Raw genomic sequence first — 18,366 nt, 5'->3', positions numbered from 1 at the left:
GGCACTGGCGACTAAAGCAGAGGCCATGGCAGATTGAAAGATCTTTTTTTTGCCGCAAGGGTTACGACTTCCGAGCGATAAGAAACCGGGATTGCATTTGATCCGAGAAATACGGTACGTATTGATATGATAGTTCTCAACATGTAGTCCCCATCACCGTCACCTTAAAAAAGAACATAGAAACTACTGATTTACGATCGTCTGTGATTTTATCCCTAATGTAGAAGCGGCCAGAGACTCGATAGTCACTCCGGCAAGAACTCCTAGTCTGGTTCACGTTGACACATGATATGAATACCTACACTTGAATGTACTGAACTAAGACGGCAGTACTAGGTACAAAGGACCTGCTGAAATCCGGAGGTTGCTCGAGGTTTTCAGTCCTTACACGGAGGAATCCTCGTAGGGCCAACTAGTTCGGCCGCTCGGAAATCAAGGCATGGTGGCTAGAATAGAATGTCTTCCATGGGGAAGTCCCGATTGGACTCTCTAGCATGGATCAACCACTCCCTTAACCCATCGCGCTGCGTGAGTTTTGGTAGGTTTTCACCATGGAATGCCGATGGTATGCTGGCTAGCGATAGATACCCGTTGTACGAGCAAAGGAATCGACAGGCCATGTTCGTACAAATACGAGTCGGTCCATTGAGAAGGATCATGAAATTTTCATCATGATATTCACCGCAGCCCTCTGCCCCTTGGCAGCGCGCTTGGACGAGCTCTAGTGCCTCTGGTTGTATAACGACCACGAGTGCTAGACCCTCTTGTGGTTCCCCGCGACGAAGTAGGAGTTTTGCGTACCGGTTTGGGGGAGATTGTACTTGAAGGATTTTCAACGAAAGACGTGTCAGTAGTCCTGGAATTTGACATTATGGTCAGCAAACCCCATCAAATATAGCATGTAGTTATGAGAAACAATCAATGACCCACATGAACGTCGTTTCGCCTTCATTAGTCGGTCGAATTTGCTCCACTTCAGCTTCTTGGAGAGTGTTAGTGCCATACATTTCCGTCAGATGTAGTGCGACATTCATACCTTTCTGAGCCTCCGCCTGTTTGGCTCTTTTGAATGATTCGGCGATCGGAGCCTGCGCCCGTCAATTAATATGGTAGGATGCTTGGTATCGCGTAGCCATACCTCTGGAAAATCTACACAAAAGGCGTTCATGTTTAAGCCATAGAGAAAACTGGCAAAGCTCTCGCTAAAGCGCGTAAGGCTCTCGTGCATCAACTGGAGGTGCATAAAATTGGCCTCAAGATCGGCCATGGAGTCTGCGAGCTCTGCAAACTGTGGTTCGAGGGCATTGATCGCAGGTTGGGTGTAGCCTGCATTGCTGATGCTTCCTCCATAGCCATGTGCCTCACGTAATGAAGACCGAGAGCTGGGTCGTAGAGGGGTCGTGGGCCTGGATGAAGGTCTTGGACGCGAAGTCGATCGGGCAAAAGCAGTAGAGTCCATGGCCGTAAGAGAAAAATTCCGAGGTACAATGGGGAAGTGACGCAAGATGTGGTAGGACGAATTGGGTAAGGAGTGCGAAAGTGCCTCAAATCTGGAAATCTGGGGGGAAACGTGACCAATTAATATTGTGGCACCGATAATTGGAAGGAGTGTGGATGTTAGATTGGATTTTGTTTTGTTGACGCCGTCTGTTGATCCCCCGCTTTTGCGCTGGAGCCGAATGACCGACGGCAGTTGCCTCAGGCGGCCAGGCCCTAAATTTAGTGGCTGGCCGGTGGCTCAGGGGGGAAGACCCTCAGGCGACCCTTTCTTTAGTCTCTCTCCGAACTCCCTTTTGCCTCCTCTTTTTTTTATTTTTTATTTTGTGGATTCCCCGCATACCCCCGGTTCAATCAAACTTTTCAGGGGTTGGATCTTCGTCTGTCTCATTTGAAATAACGCAAGAGGGGAACGCCAGAAGTCGTCGTTATCCTATCATTTGCTCATAGCACATGCATACTGGTTGGTTCTTGCGCCGCCGTCTCTTACTTTCCTCGGCCAGATCCGTCCAATCTGTCTCATCTTACTCTGCCAGTGCACAGATCTTCCCGAAACACCTGGGTATAAGTTCGTGCTTTTTAATTGCGTCGAATCCACCCAAACACCCCTTCTCCACTTTACCTGTATCACCTCCAAACGGGCCGAGGAAGGCTTCATCTTTTTGGGCGATCACATTCACATTCGCTATTGTTTGTGGAGCGACCTGGCTGCAGGATAAATACCGTCATCCCGGAAACGAATCCCACCTCATTTCGGACACTCCGGAATTTGATCAAGACAGGCCTCCCTTTCTCGGTGTAATAGATACCCTCAAAACAATGCCTATCCAAGCTGCTCCCGGAACCGTGGGCAACCTCACCCCAGAGCAGGAAGTCAAACTGCAGGAGTTTTGGGTCCTGCTGCTGAAGGTATGCGGCGTCAACGTGGAAGGGCTTGAATCGAATGGCGATGTCGCCACGCCCCCAAGCCCGTCGTCCCAGAAGAAAGCGCCACCAAAGCGGAGGTTCACCTTCTTTGGTGGAAAGAGCAATGACGAGGAGGAGGACACCACAACAAATGGTGTTACAAATAGCATTGCTTCCATCAACATTACCGATGGAGATGACAAATATGGACAGTCCAAGGAATTCCAGCAAGCAATTACCGACATGAAGCCTGAGGAGATTCGGGTTACACTGTGGAACATGGTTAAGCAAGATAACCCCGACTCCTTGCTCCTGCGCTTCCTTCGGGCGCGCAAGTGGGATATCAAGAAAGCACTCATCATGTTGGTCTCCACAATCAGATGGAGATTGCAGGATGTGAAAGTCGACGATGATATTGTTAAGAATGGCGAACTGGCTGCCCTAGAGCAATCGAAGAGTTCGGACCCTGAGGAGAAGAGGAAGGGCGAAGAGTTCCTCAAGCAGATGCGCATGGGCAAGGGTTACATCCACGGTGTTGACAAAGATGGACGGCCTATTTGCGTTATCAGAGTGCGCTTGCACAAGCCGGCCGATCAGAGCACGGATACTCTGGATCGGTTTACGGTGTACACCATTGAATCTGCCCGGATGATGCTCTCGCCTCCAGTTGAAACAGCTGTAAGTTTCCTATTACTGCATGAGCCGAATACAAACACCTAACATGTGGTAGTGTGTGGTCTTCGACATGACCAACTTCTCTTTAGCAAACATGGTATTTATCCCTTTTCTGGTCAACATACGAACATTTTCTAAATATTCACTAGGACTATCATCCAGTTAAATTCATGATCAAGTGCTTCGAGGCTAATTATCCCGAATGCCTGGGAGTTGTGCTCATCCACAAAGCCCCTTGGATCTTCTCCGGTTCGTATCCTCGTCTGCATAATCAACGAGCTACAATTTAACATATGCCGTATAGGAATTTGGAACATCATTAAGGGCTGGCTTGATCCCGTGGTTGCATCCAAGATCAACTTTACCAAGAATGTCTCAGACCTTGAGAAATTCATCCCCAGGGATCGCATTTATAAGGAGCTTGAGGGCGATGAGGACTGGGAATACAGCTATGTGGAGCCCAATGCTGATGAAAATAAGACGATGGAAGATACGGCCAAGCGAGATGAGTTGGTTAAGGAAAGGCAACAACTTGCTCAAGACCTCCAGGATGCCACGATCGAGTGGATCACGGTCAGCAGGAAGAAGGACCAGGAAACCATCAAGGCAGCAGTGGAGAAGAGACAGGCTCTCATTGAGCGATTGAGGGTTCAATATTGGCAGCTCGACCCGTACATTCGCGCTACCTCGCTGTACGACAGACTGAACATTCTTCAGGGCGGTGGAAAGATCGATTTCTATCCGGCTGAGGCCAAAGTGAACGGAACTGCTACGAACGGAACTGCCACGAACGGTGCCACGAACGGCACATCCAACTAGATCGGGGTTTCCAGGTGTTTGGAGTTCATTGATAGAACGACATCTAGGTATTCAGATCATACATGTATCTTGTATATAATGGAATTTTGTTTATACAATAACCGTCTGTCGGAATCAGTAGATATTTTCTTCGTTCTAGTATACAAAGTGTAATATAGCTGACCTGATGGACCGGTTATGTCAACTATACCTATGCTCTATGTCCAGCCCAAGACTAAAGCTGCAGATATCTTCGGAGAAACTGCCGCATGAAGCAATGATCTTACAATTTACCAAAATTGAGACAAGCTCATGACACTATATTTAGACGCAGTAATACCTGCCAAAGGAGCACCTCAATGAAACCGTCCATTTATCAGATGAAATCGAATCCGAACCTAAGGGTTGCCCGCTCCAGAACGAAAGGACCCGCTTAGTTGCCACAGCTCAAAGAACAACATTTTTGCTCTCCTTTCTGCACGGGTTACACCAGACTAAGCCAGCCGTGGCTTACACGAAAAGTTAATGTAATCTTTTATTGACCAAGGATATATATCAGATGCGGTGTCACCTGGAGATACGTGATACAAATCCCACCCGACGCTTTCAAATCAGGTTTAGTGACACGGTACGGATTATACACAGTCATTGTGGCATCTAAATCTTGGACTTGAGTTCCTCGTGGAGAGCCTTGAGCTTGTCCATGTCCGTCTCCTTGGCGGGCCAGCCGACACCGAGACCCTCCTTCTCATTGGGCTTGGGGATCTACAACGAATTAAATTAGCATCGATTCCATAAAATAGATACCGGAGCGGAGGGCCGTTTCAGAATCAAAACTAAGAAAAGTGGTTCCTGTCAACCCAGAAAAAAGAACCAAGCTAACGTACCATATGGAAATGAACCTAATAACGAGTCAGCCAAGCATCCACAAAATCAGTAGCATTTAGCCCCATCAGAGGAGGAGGAAGGGTTTGAACATACATGTGGAACGACCTGGTGGGCGATCGAGCCGTTGTTCTGGAGGACGTTAAAGTCCTTTGCGTCGGCAGCTTGCGCGAGCTTCTTTGCGACGGGCTATTCAATGGAAACCATGCGCGGTTAGCTTGTTCGGCTTGTGAGAGGCCTGAAGCTGCGGGGAAGATTGGGTCCCCGTGGACTGCTCTTCTCGCAAGGTCCTCAGGTGCTGGGTCCTTATTTAAGGCGAGCCTGGTCCGGGGGTGGGTGGTTACATACCAAGACCTCGTTGAGGTACTCGTCGGGGATATCGGTGAGTTTTTCGCCGTGGAACTTAGGGATCACGAGCTAATATTCGTTTATTAGCGTTACTGTTTGCTTAAGTAGGAGGAATACATATGATCTGAAGGCGGTTGTTGTGTGAAATTATAAAAGGTGAGCATCTTCCCTTCGATAGAAGGGTGCTGGGAATTAGGATTGCCGTGCGGGGATAAAATAACAGACAACAGTCAAGGGAGTTCAACACTTACCGCATGGCCACGGCTCAGAGGCTGGATGTCAAGGAAAGCAAAGACCTTGTCGCTCTCGAAGAGCTTGAAGGAAGGGATATCACCTGTTGTGGTTCGTGTGAATGTTAGAAACGTTCCGTCATTATTGCTTGAGGAGCTTCACCCATGACGAAGCTGGGGCAAAACAACTGCTATAGAATGTAGAAACTCTAAAATGGCATTGGATAATCATTACCCTTGATGATCTTGCAGAAGAGACAGGTGGCAGAAGACATGTTGGTATAGTAGTGCTTTGTATTATGTGATGAGGTATATAGTAAGGATACACTGAGAAATGGAATTCCAAAACCGAAGAAAAGTGTATGCTTGCTGATGCGGGGTTGTTATTTGGAGGCGGAACGCAACGGGGGAATATTCCCGTATGGTAGGAAAGAATGAAATGAAAAGGAAAAACGAGAGGTTCGGTGGCAGTGGGGGGTTTCGAACCAACGCCGTCTTGGCAGTTTGAAAGGTGGATAATTATCACTCTAAAGGAGAGAGAGATGAGGAGTGGGACAAGCTAGTTCAGAACCCATTTCTTGCCTTTTACCAGAGATGGCCGTGGTTTGCCCACAATACTCCTCTATTGAATCTTTGGACCTTCCCATCGACACAGTTGTCGATTTTTATTATTTTATTTTTTTGCCGTCAAGATAATTATCATCTTCTCCATTACAAACTTTCTTTTTCTAGCTCATTTACGGCGGTAATGGGTCTGGTCTCAACCTTGGTGCGTGGGTCATCTCTACCAAAACTCGTGTCCATAACAGGCATGACATAATCTTCCACGTGCTGGGTTTGTCGACTGCATACCAAGTTGCTGTAGATCTATCTGAAGACCACCTCTTATCTGCATTATAAAGTCCCAAAATTTTAGTCGACACTAACCCTCTGATGGGTCATACGAGCTTTGGACCATGTTGGAGTAGGGGCATCTATGTGCGGACATTTGTCCGCTACTAGCTTCTCAATATAGGTATACGTGCAAGCGTGACTGACGCTTCGGCGTTCTACCCCAACAGCCGAATTGGAGAAGCAACAAAAGCCCGATCCTTGCAGGTTATCATAACTAACAATTCGAAATTAATTGGCCTCCAATTTGATGAGATCGCCGAAGAAAGATTAGCCCCGCAAAGTATCTTATCACGTCTCCCCAAAGTTGCCTTATCTGTCCACCTCCAATAGTCAACATTTGCATCTCTTCCAACCCCTCTTTGTGTATATATCAAAGGGCAGCATGGCGTCTTTCTTTTTTTCTAAATTCGCTACGGTATCACTTAAGAGATTACCGACCAAGTCGAAAGTATTGCCGTTCACAAGGACGGTACTGACCCAACCACGTCGGGCCTTCTCCGTCTCCCTAAAACAAGCCATGTTAACGACAGAGCTGTCCGAGGCCGACGTTTCGGCGCTTAGGGCTAACAAGGACCGTCTTGCGAAAGACCTTCATCACAGTTGCCAATGGGGGTTTGGTATACGTTGGGGAGAGTAAGTATCATCAGTTTCTGGCATCTTGAGTTACATTGGCATCGAGAAGGTTCCTTTACGAACCATTAGACATAGTCAAAGCATAACTGGACCCTGTTGCTCCCCTTCAATCCCGCATTCGTATCCCCACGTCGTCATAAGCATATCTCTGGTTTCAGTAGGCTGACTCCTAACCTAGTGGACCGACGGATACAGGAATGCAGCGCCTGACGTTGTCTGAAGAAGACAAATCTGTACGAGACTGGTTCATTGAATCAACCAAAGCATTAAAATGCGAAATCACGATTGATGAAATGGGCAATATCTTCGCTGTGCGTCCCGGACGGAGAAAGGACGTGCCCGCGACATTCATTGGCAGCCATTTGGACACGCAGCCAACAGGTGGTCGTTACGATGGGATTCTGGGTGTTCTCTCAGGTATTGAAGCTTTGAAAGTCATCGATGAGATGGGCCTGGAGACAGAAGGAGGTGTAGGCGTTGTAAACTGGACGAAGTAAGAGCTCCCCGGGTCAAACCGAAATAATTCCTAGCGCTTACGTTAATGCCCCAATAGCGAAGAGGGAGCCCGTTTCCCCATCAGTATGGTCTCTTCTGGGGTATGGGCAGGTTCTATACCTCTTTCACGGGCACATGGGCTCATAGAGGTGCCAACGGTGGCCTCGCTCCCCACTGCATCTTCTGCCCCAGAGTCGTTGAAATCGGCACTCGAGAAGATCGGCTATTTAGGAGATGTTCCTTGTTCATATAAAGCGACCCCTATGGCAGCTCATTTCGAGCTTCATATTGAACAGGGGCCTCACCTGATTTCGGCAGGTCAACGCGTCGGTGTTGTTACTGCTGTCCAGGCCTACCGCTGGTATCGAGTCAATGTGACGGGTAGAGACACCCATACTGGCACCACGGCTTTTCAACATCGCGCAGATGCGCTGTACGCCTTCGCTCAAATGATGGTGCGTGCCCGGGAAGTTGCTTCTTCCCACGGTTGTTTAGCCAGTGTTGGCATCATCGAGGCGAAACCTGGTAGTGTCAATACCGTGCCCGGTCTTGTCAGCTTCTCCCTCGATATTCGCGGTCCTGAAACTGAATTGGTTGCAACTGTTGAGGAGAAATTGAGAAAGGAGTTCGACACCATTGCCGCGGAAGAAGGCAAGGGCATTGGTAAGCCTTGTCGGGTTGAATGGACTGTAGAATTCGATTCTCCAGCAATTAAGTTCCACCCGGATTGTATCGACTGCGTGCAGCAATCTGCAGAAGCTGTTGTCGCCGATGCGCCAGAGCCTAAATCCCTTGTGAGGACAATTATGAGCGGCGCGGGACATGATAGTGTCTTCACTTCGAAGAGGGTTCCCACCAGTATGATATTCGTGCCCTGTAAGGATGGACTGAGCCATCATCCGGAAGAATTCTGCTCTGCAGAAGACTGTGTCACAGGTGCGTCTGTCATTTTGCAAGCTGTGGTCCGGTATGACCGGAAGAGATTCTCGTCGTAGATAAGACCTTTTGCTCTTTCACGTGAAGACTATCGACAGTAATGCTTTCTTTACATGGTCTTAAAACATATTTGCAAGAATATGCCGTGAGCCAGGGCTGAAGCGTGAGAGCTGTTTTATGCATGTCATTATAACCTATGATTTGAACGTACTACGCGAAATGAAATGAAATGTTTAGTCATTAAAATCATGACATTGATTCTAGCTATGCCGTTACATCGATACAGCACCAATGCATAATTTTTTTTTTCAGGATGGGCGCAGCAGCCTTTTCGTACTTATTCCAAAGTCTACTCAAGCCACTCACGCTACCATCCAAACCCTAGGAGGACCGGAAGACATCCCTTAAGAAGAGGGAGCACCACGGCCACGGCCGAATCCACCACGGAAGTTAGGGGCGAACTCGCCGGGAGCACCACCCTCCTTCTCCTGGTCGCGGCGACGGTAGCCACCCTCACGGGTAGGACGGGGACGGCGCTCACGCTCCTCACCACCCATCATACCGCGAGGGGGAGCGTGGGAACGCTGCTGCTTGATGTGGGTGGCAGGGACAACCTCAGCGGGGAGGTGGAGCCACTCACGGAGGTAGTCAAGACCCTAGAAAGCAACAAGTTAGACAACCCTTCCTCATTACCCAGGCTAGCAATTGAACAGTCGCAAACATACCTCGGGGGTGAGGGTGTAGTAGTAGTACTGCCAGGAGAACTGGGTCTTGACAAAGCCGCGGGAGTTGAGGGACTGGAGGGCCTTGATCACGTAGAGGTTCTTGGTGTCAATGTCGGCATGCTTGGACTCGAAGTCCTTCTTGGCCACGAGCACACCCTCTGTTCAGGGAATCAGTCAGCGACAGTGGTCTTCAAAGAGCGAGGTGGATTGGACCGGCCAATGCGACAGGGGACTGGAGGCGTCGTTTACATACCGCGGAAGAGGTACTCGTGGATCTTCTTGCGGTCGTCCTTAGGGATAAGCCTGAAGAGTTATTAGCTTTGCATTGCTTATCATTTATGAACATTGACCTGTAAACTTACATTGTTGCGAGTTCCTGGCGCTCTTCGGGGAATCGCTCTAACAACGCGAAGAGGGTGGTGGTTGGTTTAAATGATGGATGGGATCGAGTGGAGCGACTGGCGGTTAAGTTGAAAGTGCGTGATTCCTCTTTCGGAAGCGCAAGCTAGGGTTGGCACCCTAATCAGCATGGCTTAGTCACATCCGCCATTATCGCCATGTGATTGAGGTGTGAGAGATGTACTGCCTGAGGCCTCGACGCAATCTTCCTCCGTCCCCCGAAGGGTTCCTTATCAACTCCACCTCATTTGTCGCCTCTCGTCACTTTCAAGGTACATCACAGCAGACCGCAGTCGCAACTTTGCGACCTCTTATTCTACTTTGATACCCACAACGAATTATTTAGTGGTCGGAACGCTTAAACCTCGCAAAGATGGCTCCGCAAAACGTGAACGTCCTCCTTTCAACATTTCCCGGTCTCTCTCTACCCTCAACCCTCTCATTCTCCCTCCCATCGACCTCGTCTATCTCAAATCTCACCGAGAAGGTTTCCTCATATATTCCGTCATCCGTACCCCTCCAGTCACTCATCTTAACCACGACAAATAACAAACAAGTTCTCCCTTCGACAGACCTTCCAATCTCACATCTCATTGCTCCTAATGGCGAACCCACTGCGACATCAAACCTCCTTCCCCTCCGCCTTTCGGTGCCCCTATGCGGAGGAAAGGGTGGTTTTGGTTCCCAGCTTCGTGCAGCTGGTGGGCGCATGTCAAGCAAGAGAAAGCGCAACCAGGGCGACGATAACGGCTCCAGTCGCAATCTCGATGGTCGCCGTATCCGTACCGTCAATGAAGCTAAAGCGCTCGCCGAGTATCTCGCAGTCAAGCCGGAGATGGACCGTAAGGAGAAGGAGGAGCGCCGACAGAGGTGGCAGGCCGTTGTGGAGGCCGCGGAGAAACGCGAGGAGGAACTGAAGAATGGCGGCGGCAAGCAGAAGATTGATGGTCAGTGGATGGAAGATAAAGAGGAGATGAACGAGAAGGCCAGGGAGGCTGTTCTTGCGGCGATGAAGGATGGCATGTGGACGGACAATCTCCATGATGCTATACGTGATAACATCTTGGGCGGGTCGAGTACAAGTGCTAGTGAGGGAAGTGGACAGGATTCTGCTTCAGCTTCGGATGAAGAGAGCGAAGACGAGCAGGAGATGAAGGATGCGCCGGGCCCGTCAGAGCCGGCTCCCAAGTCTGCAGCCCCGCGGAAGTTCATTGGATTTGATGATGACGACGAGTTTATGAGCGATTCTGAGGAAGAGGAAAACGACCAAAATGATGAGGCTGAAGGGAAAGGCAAGGCGATGGCGTAAATGCGCAGAATGTTCTTCTCTTAATGTTTTCTTTTTCTTGTTGCAGCGTCTAAAACCCTAAGGGTGTTTATAGGATATGGATAGTTTGTTACTTTTAAATAATTCAAATACAACTGCGATGATGTTTTCTTCAACCGTAACATTCATTTCTATAGGATTTTATATTATTGTTCGTAGAATTTCCATGGTTTGCCACGGGACTTGATTTATACGGAAATCGGAGCGGGTCACCGCCGCTATCAACGCTATCAACTCAAGCGTTAATCTCTGTCGCATATCATCTCCGACCCTCCCAGCGTGGAAAATTTTTACCGTCATGTCGCTTTATCTCGGGCGCATAATTCAAAGAGCACCTCGATTAAAATATATCGTTTCCCGCTCTCCGCGCCAGTTATACCGACTCACCGGAGCGCAGTCCTCACGGAGCTTCTTTCTGCGGCCAGAGGTGCTGCCCGTTCGAAATGCAAACGGCCTAATCAACGAATCGCAGCGACGCCTTCTATCTTCGGGCCCATCATTGCGTGCGAAATCTTCAGAGCTTACTGACCGCGTTCTACCAGTCTGCTGTCCGGGATGTGGTGCATACGCGCAAACCGTTGAGCCCGACGACCCAGGATACTACAGCAAAACCAGGAAGCAAACACGGAGGCTCTTGTCTGAGACAGAGCAAACATCTGGCGTACAAGATGGAGAAACCGGGGAGGTGACGGATCTGAGAACAGAAGGAGAAAAGGCTGCGGGCACAATTCAGCAACTGATCAAGGAGTCGGAGGAAGAAACGGCCGCTCCTAAACCTGTCCGTAGGTGGTGTTTATTCTGTTCCCTTAGGGAATGATACTAACAATACTGCTAGATGGCGCTTTACTTGAGAATGCTACAGCCACTGCTAAAGAGTACATTGAAAAGTCTCGACCCCCTGTGCAAGTTTGCGATAGGTGCCACGATCTCATACACCATAACAAAGCGATTCCTGCAATCTCACCTACGATATACTCCATTGGGGCGTACCTGGATGAGTCACCATACAAATATAACCGGATCTACCACGTAATTGACGCCGCAGATTTCCCCATGTCTCTTGTCGACAATATATACGAGGCACTTTCCATCGAAGAACAGCGGTCGCGCAACCGGCGAGCTGCCACTGAGAAATATCGAGGAGGAAAGAAATTGCCTACTATCAGCTTCATCATAACGCGCTCCGATCTGTTAGCTCCTACCAAGGAACAAGTGGACTCGAAGATGGAATATGTTCGCTCGATCCTCCGAGAGATACTTGCTAAGTCGACGGAGGATTTCCGTCTGGGAAATGTGCATATGATAAGCGCTCACCGAGGCTGGTGGACCAAAAAAGTCAAGGAGGAAATCAAGAACCACGGGGGCGGTATCTGGGTAGTGGGCAAAGCTAATGTCGGGAAGAGTAGTTTCATTGAAGCTTGCTTTCCCAAAGATTCTAAGAACCTGGAGAAAATTGCTGAACTGGTTGAGCGTCGCCAAGCAGAGTCGGATATCAGCCCACGCGATGCCACTGCGCTTGACTCCAACAGCCTTCTACCACCTGCCCCCCGGGAAGACCTTTATCCTGTACTGCCGGTTGTTTCGTCACTGCCAGGGACTACTGTTTCGCCGATTCGCATACCCTTCGGCCGTGGTACAGGGGAAATGATCGATTTGCCCGGGATGGATCGGGGCGACCTAGCAGACTACGTCCGTGACGAATACAAACGAGACATGATCATGACTAAACGGAGAAAACCAGAACGGTATACTATAAAGTCAGGCCAATCGCTGCTTCTAGGTGGAGGCCTTGTACGAATCACGTCGGTGAACCCTGACGATGTACTAATGGCAGCCTGCTTTATCCCGATCGAGGCCCATGTCACCAAAACCGAAAAGGGTGTTGAAATGCAGGCCGAGCAGCGTCTTTATCCTGGAGAGAATATCATGATAGAAGGCATTGGCAACCGAATCACTTCCGCGGGAGTCTTTGACCTTAAGTGGGACGTGACCCAGTCGCACTTACCAACGACGATCGCAAAGGCAGTAGAAGATAAGGGAATAAAACCCCCTCCCCTGCCATACAAAGTGATGTCGACAGATATACTCATTGAGGGATGCGGTTGGGTCGAGCTCACGGCTCAGATCCGTGCCAAATCCACTGACGGCGAGTCTGCCAGGCCGTTACCGCAGGTTGAGATATTTACTCCGAGCGGACGACATGTTGCAGTGCGACGTCCCATTGAATGCTGGAAGTACATTGCAGAGAAACAGGCTGTGGAGAAACGTAAGAAGGGGGCACGAGGGCGACAAAGCATCGGGCAGAAGAAGCGTGCCCATCATACATCTAAAGTCTGATCAGCCGTACAGCAAAGTTTACGGCTCTTCTGGGGTTACTGTTATGGTTTCTTTCTAGATTCCTTTCAACATCTGTACAGCATATAGCATAGCGATTGGTGTTTTGACCGGGCATTCATGGTGGGGGAAAGATCCACCACTGTACTATTATTTCTGATCATAGATTATAGATGTCTCCTCTTCAAATCATTCATATTATCCTTGGATATTTCCTCATGATCCAACATCCTTATTTAACTCATTACCAATAACATATAAACTCCCTTGTCTAGTGACAGTGATCCCATCCTTTGTTAAAATAACACAAACTGGTGCTAGTCGTAAAGCATTCACATCAAGCCTGCGTAGGTATCGCCCTCTGCTACTTCTTCCTGATCTTCCTTGATGTCATCCTTGATTTTGTCTAATTCACTCTCCTTTTTGTGGGACTCATGGTCCTGAGACTCATGCTGGCCCTGGTGTTGTTCCTGGTCTTCGTGACGTCCCGGGTGGAGTATCCGATCGAAGAAGCTCTGGTGGTGGTGCTGTTGTGGATGCGATTCTGCGGGCCATCAGTTTGGGAGAAAAGTCAGGCTTGGCAAGGCTTAACCGACCTTCAGACATGGTGGGTTCTGTTATGTCAAACAAGATGGTAGGATTAAATATATCTTTGTTCCTTTCAAGAATACTTTCAAGTATATGTAGCACTTGCTCTTCGGGTGCTCAAAGCGGTGTTGACAATAAAAGTACATCCAGAGCCACAGGACACTTAATGCTTATAAAAGCGACCGTCATAACTTAGGGAAGCATTTACAATCGGTATGGAAGTGCAGGACGTCATGTACCAGAGACGCCAAGTGACATAGAATTGATTGGGTCAGTAGTACTACTGCATCCGGTAAGGTCGGACCCTCCCAACTGTATCTCCATCTCAACCACAACTAGTCAACCTGACAGAACTAAAAAAGGTTCCAATGAGACACGCAGGATTAGGAATGCTGCTCATGAGTGAGGGGCTTCTCTGATTGCAACACGAAGGAGCCCCAGTCTAGAATGTGTGCATGCCTGTGCGCATCACTCATTTTCCCAGCAGCAACCCGCAGTTAGGGTTTCCCGTGGGTATTCGACCGAACTCAGAGCTTCGAATGACGGCACCACCCCCCATCTTCAACCGGACTTCGCAGATATATCGCCAATTAACGCCAATGGGATACTCGGGAGTGGAATCAACATCCTGCTGTGGTGGTACTCAGAATCGAGACTACTGCAGAAGCCTCTGCATGGACAACGCAGAAAACTTACGCATATTAGTCAATGTAATTGGTAGAGCCTTCAATGAACGAACCGAAACAGGAACAACTACCAGATCGCGTAGTTGACTGTGGGATGCCACGGAGATTCCAGGCTATATAGCTCTGTCAACCCCTCCTCCCTCTGGCCATTGTAGAAGGATAAATCCACTCTACTTTACTACTGTACCTGGACACATTGATTGCAAATACCAACATCAATATGGCTGAACGCTACTATACTCTGGCAGAAGGTGATGCTCCAATTAAATATCTAGATCTAGCTAGGGCTCGGATCCACTAACTGAAGCAGGCTGCCCTTTTGCTAGCAACAGCACCACCGTTCAACTGCGGAACAACTCTGGTGGCGGGCTTTCTTTGCTCCAAGATACGCAACTCATTGAGACTCTCGCCCATTTCTCTCGTGAGAGAATCCCTGAGCGGTAAGAATCCCTTCAATTCATGTATAGCAAATGCTATCTTTCTCGTCTAGCTACTAACGTGTTTTCAGTGTGGTTCATGCCAAAGCGGTGGGGTAAGTGATACAACTATATATATTGCACACCAACATGAACAGCCCAAACTGATACACCCAAAAAACAGCGCATATGGAGAGTTCGAAGCCACTAGCGACTGCTCCGATATTACTTCTGCTAGCTTCTTGAGCAAGGCTGGCAAGAAGTCTCCCGTTCTTCTTCGAGTATCTACGGTTGGACCTGAAGCCGGTTCGGCCGACACCACTCGCGATGTTCACGGATGGGCCATGAAGACGTACACGGATGAGGGTAACTTGGACTGGGTTTTCAATAACACGGTCGGTATTCTTCAATTATAAAGTCTATAACATAACTAATTGGCTGTAGCCGGTCTTCTTCGTTCGCGATCCGATTAAGTTCCCTTCCCTGAACCGTTCGCACAAGAGACACCCTACGACTCATCTTCCTGATGCAAACATGGTGAGTAGCCCACGTGGTTGCCTTTCTATGAGTGATAAAATAATACAGTCCTGATATTGACTGCTTCTATAGTTCTGGGAGTAAGTACGATTGTTCAGCACACATCAACTCGTGTTATTAATACTCTTTAGCTTCCACGTCGGTAACCCCGAGGGTATCCATGAACTTCTTCACCTCTTCAGTGACCGTGGAACACCAAAGTCTATCCGCAATATGAATGCCTACAGTGGACATACCTACAAGTTCACTAAAGAGGTAACATAATAATGCTCTCTGCATCTTACTAGATGACCGACGTAACTAACACGCGAGTCAACAGGACGGATCATTTAAATATATCAAGATCCACATCAAGAGCGCCCAGGGTGTCAAGAACATGACCGCCGAGGAATCTGTCAAGATTGCAGGCGAAGACCCCGATTACCTCATTCGGGATATGTACGAGGCCATCGAAAAGGGTGATTACCCCGTGTGGAACGTCTACGTCCAAGTTATGGACCCGGCCGACGCGGAGAAATACCGTTGGAACATCTTTGACATGACCAAAGTTTGGTCTCACAAAGACTACCCGCTGAGACAAATCGGAAAGTTGACCATGAACCGCAATGTATGCCTCAACAGTTCCACCCAGCTTAGGCAATGATTGAAGTACACAATGCTAATTCGTTCTATGTATAGCCTAGGAACTACTTCGCCGATATTGAGCAGGCGGCCTTCTCCCCATCCACAATGGTGCCCGGTATTGCACCATCCGCTGATCCAAGTAGGTTATTTCTTCACTAAAACATGTCCCTCTTAACTAACCTTTATATCAGTGCTCCAAGCCCGTATGTTCGCCTACCCCGATGCCGCCCGGTACCGTCTTGGAGTCAACTACCAGCAGCTCCCAACCAACGCAGCCAAGGCACCTGTCTACTGTCCTTACCAGAGAGATGGCGCCATGCGGTTCGACGACAACTACGGCGGCGACCCCAACTACGTTGGCTCATCCCTTCAACCCACCAAGTTCTACCAAGAGGTGAAGAACTCGGGAGCCGCCCGGCTGAGCGGACTGACCGAACACGAGAAATGGGTGGGAGAAGTGACCAACTTCCAGAGCCATATTACGGATGATGACTTCGTCCAACCCGCCGCTCTCTGGGAAGTCATCGGCAGGGAGCCCGGCCACCAGGACAGAACGATTGCGAACCTGGCGGGCCATATCAAGGGCGTCCGCTCTCCTCAGCTGCGCAATGCGGTCTATGGTATGTGGACATCTATCCTATATATAACTGTTCCTTTTACTGACATTTGTGTAGCACTCTTCACAAAGGTTAATGCAGACCTCGGCGAGCGTCTTAAGAAGGCAACCGAGGCCGCGGTGTCTGCTTAAATTGCATTACCATTATGACTGTGGTAAGGGATAATTACTATTTTAAGAATCCTAATCGTACTTATGATGAGAGCGATGTGTCTCTGAACCCCATACTTCTCTTTGGACGCTACAGGTTTGATGAGTATGTTTATCTAAATGAGTCAAAATTAATGATGAATTGAACGTACCTGCAATCTTTTGATAGAAAACTTATAAGCGTTGCCTGGACTCCTGTGGTCCATACAGTACCACTTAGTCTCGAGCATCTAGAGTGACACAGCACCCAGATTGATATATTTCATTGGTCCTGGATTCCTACCAAGCTCCGGTTGCTTACTTGCTCGATCCGCCTATGACCCTGTCAAGTCACTCATTAGTCCGAGTAGTTCTAAGAGCGTAGCATGTCTTATTGTTCGGTTGCCACCAGGAAAGATATACTGATCATACTAGTCAGACTGCGATGCTTTATGTCATACCTACGTGGATCACTGATATTTCTCAGGAGTAAGAAGTGCCGTTAGGTTTGGAACCTACGCAACCAGCCTTTTTCAACCCCTGTGTTCCGTTGCAAGTAACCAAAGATTTGCCTTTCCATTGATGCTTATCACTCACTGTTTACAGTGTGCGGCTCATGCAGCACTTATATTTTGACTTCCGCCCGTGACAGGTATTTTGCAAGGAAAGTACGAGAATATCAATTTAGCAAGGAACGTCGACTTCATACTGCAGGTTCAATGTTATGATTCACCCGGTTATCCACCTGTTTCTATGACGTAAAAGTGCGTTGAACAGCGTCAAAGATGTTACCTCACATAAGAAGACTAGCGCGCCATCTATCGGGCATCCTCGCTTTTGGCTTTCTTCCTTCCCGGGATTAATGGCGGGCGCTAAACCGTGTCAATCTAATCTCGGTACAGAAGAATGAGGTCCTGTCAACACGATCCTATATCAAAAAGTACTAATATAGGATCATGAATGACGTTCAAATGTAATGGTAATAAGTATTAATATTTCATCTCGCATAGCATATTTCTCCCTATCAATTGATTTGGTAGCTATACATAAGGGAGAGGGATCAGACAATGCTTCTGAAGAGGTGGCCCTGTGTACAAAGTACAAAAGTATATGCACTATAACCACCAGGGATATCGGGATAGTTATTCAGCTGAACTAGAAAATCAGGTTACATTCAAGCACACAAGACCCACGCGGGGTATATTAGTATTAGCAAGGTATAAATAAGCCTGGCGCTGTAATTTCTGAGCGACTGCTTCGTCTACAATTGAGTTGATCGATTTATGGCAAGACGAGACAAATAACCTCAAAAAGATACCATGCAAACCACCACACGTATTCACACCAATGACTCGGATGTTGTCATCACTGGTCTATACATCATATTCTTTATATATTTTGTCGTCAACCGGGGCAAATCATACCGGGGATACCACAAACGTACCAGTTCTCCTTCTGCACATACCTATATCCATATCCCCCCCCAAGACATTTCACAGAACTAACAAACCCAGACCTAGCATGGCACATCCTAGCCGGCATAACCGAACTAGGCCTCTATTATTGCAACTTCAACTGTACAATCCTAGCAGTAACAGCCTGCTACATCCAATCCCTCACCTCCTTCAGCCTAGTCAAACGACTCCCAAACGGCTATCCTCCACACACACGTAAGCCTCCCAACATCC

General features: G+C 48.4%; 9 protein-coding genes across 9 annotated transcripts; 5 read left to right on the top strand and 4 right to left on the bottom strand.

The window, feature by feature from the left end:
• Position 1: 1 nt before the first annotated feature.
• BDV38DRAFT_263778 (DASH complex subunit DAM1) lies at positions 2-1,689 on the bottom strand. The gene is made up of 4 exons (XM_032056221.1): positions 1,139-1,689; positions 1,037-1,088; positions 931-982; positions 2-856 (listed from the first exon to the last, which is right to left on the bottom strand). The coding sequence occupies exons 1-4, from the start codon at positions 1,457-1,459 to the stop codon at positions 679-681; spliced, it is 603 nt and encodes a 200-aa protein (XP_031907741.1). The 5' UTR covers positions 1,460-1,689; the 3' UTR covers positions 2-678.
• Positions 1,690-1,705: 16 nt separating this feature from the next.
• On the top strand, positions 1,706-3,950 carry BDV38DRAFT_263776 (CRAL-TRIO domain-containing protein). Its single transcript, XM_032056220.1, has 4 exons — positions 1,706-3,081; positions 3,134-3,175; positions 3,228-3,327; positions 3,383-3,950. The coding sequence occupies exons 1-4, from the start codon at positions 1,951-1,953 to the stop codon at positions 3,895-3,897; spliced, it is 1,788 nt and encodes a 595-aa protein (XP_031907740.1). The 5' UTR covers positions 1,706-1,950; the 3' UTR covers positions 3,898-3,950.
• Positions 3,951-4,202: 252 nt separating this feature from the next.
• BDV38DRAFT_263772 (HIT family protein) lies at positions 4,203-5,852 on the bottom strand. The gene is made up of 6 exons (XM_032056219.1): positions 5,575-5,852; positions 5,361-5,443; positions 5,110-5,178; positions 4,858-4,950; positions 4,764-4,778; positions 4,203-4,641 (listed from the first exon to the last, which is right to left on the bottom strand). Exons 1-6 carry the CDS (start codon positions 5,612-5,614, stop codon positions 4,534-4,536), a joined length of 408 nt encoding a protein of 135 aa, XP_031907739.1. The 5' UTR covers positions 5,615-5,852; the 3' UTR covers positions 4,203-4,533.
• A 678-nt stretch (positions 5,853-6,530) lies between these two features.
• BDV38DRAFT_263769 (M20 family metallo-hydrolase) lies at positions 6,531-8,534 on the top strand. Its single transcript, XM_032056218.1, has 3 exons — positions 6,531-6,866; positions 7,045-7,359; positions 7,420-8,534. The coding sequence occupies exons 1-3, from the start codon at positions 6,616-6,618 to the stop codon at positions 8,354-8,356; spliced, it is 1,503 nt and encodes a 500-aa protein (XP_031907738.1). The 5' UTR covers positions 6,531-6,615; the 3' UTR covers positions 8,357-8,534.
• Positions 8,535-9,631, bottom strand: BDV38DRAFT_263766 (40S ribosomal protein eS10). Its single transcript, XM_032056217.1, has 4 exons — positions 9,385-9,631; positions 9,276-9,325; positions 9,023-9,180; positions 8,535-8,953 (listed from the first exon to the last, which is right to left on the bottom strand). Coding segments are annotated over exons 1-4 (462 nt in total). The 5' UTR covers positions 9,387-9,631; the 3' UTR covers positions 8,535-8,701.
• Positions 9,632-10,854, top strand: BDV38DRAFT_263764 (telomere maintenance SDE2 family protein). The gene has a single exon (XM_032056216.1). It carries the CDS (start codon positions 9,795-9,797, stop codon positions 10,728-10,730), a length of 936 nt encoding a protein of 311 aa, XP_031907736.1. The 5' UTR covers positions 9,632-9,794; the 3' UTR covers positions 10,731-10,854.
• A 97-nt stretch (positions 10,855-10,951) lies between these two features.
• On the top strand, positions 10,952-13,250 carry BDV38DRAFT_13851 (uncharacterized protein). The gene is made up of 2 exons (XM_032051390.1): positions 10,952-11,530; positions 11,584-13,250. Exons 1-2 carry the CDS (start codon positions 11,047-11,049, stop codon positions 13,083-13,085), a joined length of 1,986 nt encoding a protein of 661 aa, XP_031907735.1. The 5' UTR covers positions 10,952-11,046; the 3' UTR covers positions 13,086-13,250.
• Positions 13,251-13,414: 164 nt separating this feature from the next.
• BDV38DRAFT_288462 (uncharacterized protein) lies at positions 13,415-13,688 on the bottom strand (the record flags this gene model as incomplete). The annotated part of the gene is made up of 2 exons (XM_032061041.1): positions 13,415-13,626; positions 13,679-13,688. 2 exons carry the CDS (start codon positions 13,686-13,688, stop codon positions 13,415-13,417), a joined length of 222 nt encoding a protein of 73 aa, XP_031907734.1.
• An 888-nt stretch (positions 13,689-14,576) lies between these two features.
• Positions 14,577-16,681, top strand: BDV38DRAFT_288461 (catalase; the record flags this gene model as incomplete). The annotated part of the gene is made up of 11 exons (XM_032061040.1): positions 14,577-14,607; positions 14,667-14,796; positions 14,865-14,888; positions 14,957-15,167; positions 15,217-15,309; positions 15,382-15,389; positions 15,441-15,564; positions 15,629-15,916; positions 15,988-16,072; positions 16,125-16,553; positions 16,608-16,681. 11 exons carry the CDS (start codon positions 14,577-14,579, stop codon positions 16,679-16,681), a joined length of 1,497 nt encoding a protein of 498 aa, XP_031907733.1.
• Between the last annotated feature and the right edge of the window lie 1,685 nt (positions 16,682-18,366).

This window comes from Aspergillus pseudotamarii (assembly GCF_009193445.1).
Source record: "Aspergillus pseudotamarii strain CBS 117625 unplaced genomic scaffold BDV38scaffold_102, whole genome shotgun sequence".
NCBI lineage: Eukaryota > Fungi > Ascomycota > Eurotiomycetes > Eurotiales > Aspergillaceae > Aspergillus > Aspergillus pseudotamarii.
This window is presented reverse-complemented; position numbering and strand designations above follow the sequence as displayed.

Bases quoted from the DNA above. Each gene is read 5' to 3' on its own strand.
- BDV38DRAFT_263766 (XM_032056217.1), bottom strand. The intron at 9,181-9,275 runs GTATGTAAACGA...TTCCCTGAACAG, and splicing joins CCACGAGTACCTCTTCCGCG to AGGGTGTGCTCGTGGCCAAG. The intron at 8,954-9,022 runs GTATGTTTGCGA...GTTGCTTTCTAG, and splicing joins ACTACACCCTCACCCCCGAG to GGTCTTGACTACCTCCGTGA.
- BDV38DRAFT_263769 (XM_032056218.1), top strand. From the start codon at position 6,616: ATGGCGTCTTTCTTTTTTTCTAAATTCGCTACGGTATCACTTAAGAGA. The intron at 6,867-7,044 runs GTAAGTATCATC...CTCCTAACCTAG, and splicing joins TTTGGTATACGTTGGGGAGA to TGGACCGACGGATACAGGAA. The intron at 7,360-7,419 runs GTAAGAGCTCCC...ATGCCCCAATAG, and splicing joins GGCGTTGTAAACTGGACGAA to CGAAGAGGGAGCCCGTTTCC.
- BDV38DRAFT_263764 (XM_032056216.1), top strand. From the start codon at position 9,795: ATGGCTCCGCAAAACGTGAACGTCCTCCTTTCAACATTTCCCGGTCTC.
- BDV38DRAFT_263778 (XM_032056221.1), bottom strand. From the start codon at position 1,459: ATGGACTCTACTGCTTTTGCCCGATCGACTTCGCGTCCAAGACCTTCA. The intron at 983-1,036 runs GTATGAATGTCG...ACACTCTCCAAG, and splicing joins ACAGGCGGAGGCTCAGAAAG to AAGCTGAAGTGGAGCAAATT. The intron at 857-930 runs GTGGGTCATTGA...GTCAAATTCCAG, and splicing joins GAAGGCGAAACGACGTTCAT to GACTACTGACACGTCTTTCG.
- BDV38DRAFT_263772 (XM_032056219.1), bottom strand. From the start codon at position 5,614: ATGTCTTCTGCCACCTGTCTCTTCTGCAAGATCATCAAGG. The intron at 5,444-5,574 runs GTAATGATTATC...GAACCACAACAG, and splicing joins CTTCTGCAAGATCATCAAGG to GTGATATCCCTTCCTTCAAG. The intron at 5,179-5,360 runs GTAAGTGTTGAA...AACGAATATTAG, and splicing joins CTCTGAGCCGTGGCCATGCG to CTCGTGATCCCTAAGTTCCA.
- BDV38DRAFT_13851 (XM_032051390.1), top strand. From the start codon at position 11,047: ATGTCGCTTTATCTCGGGCGCATAATTCAAAGAGCACCTCGATTAAAA. The intron at 11,531-11,583 runs GTAGGTGGTGTT...CAATACTGCTAG, and splicing joins GGCCGCTCCTAAACCTGTCC to ATGGCGCTTTACTTGAGAAT.
- BDV38DRAFT_263776 (XM_032056220.1), top strand. From the start codon at position 1,951: ATGCATACTGGTTGGTTCTTGCGCCGCCGTCTCTTACTTTCCTCGGCC. The intron at 3,082-3,133 runs GTAAGTTTCCTA...AACATGTGGTAG, and splicing joins CGCCTCCAGTTGAAACAGCT to TGTGTGGTCTTCGACATGAC. The intron at 3,328-3,382 runs GTTCGTATCCTC...TATGCCGTATAG, and splicing joins AGCCCCTTGGATCTTCTCCG to GAATTTGGAACATCATTAAG.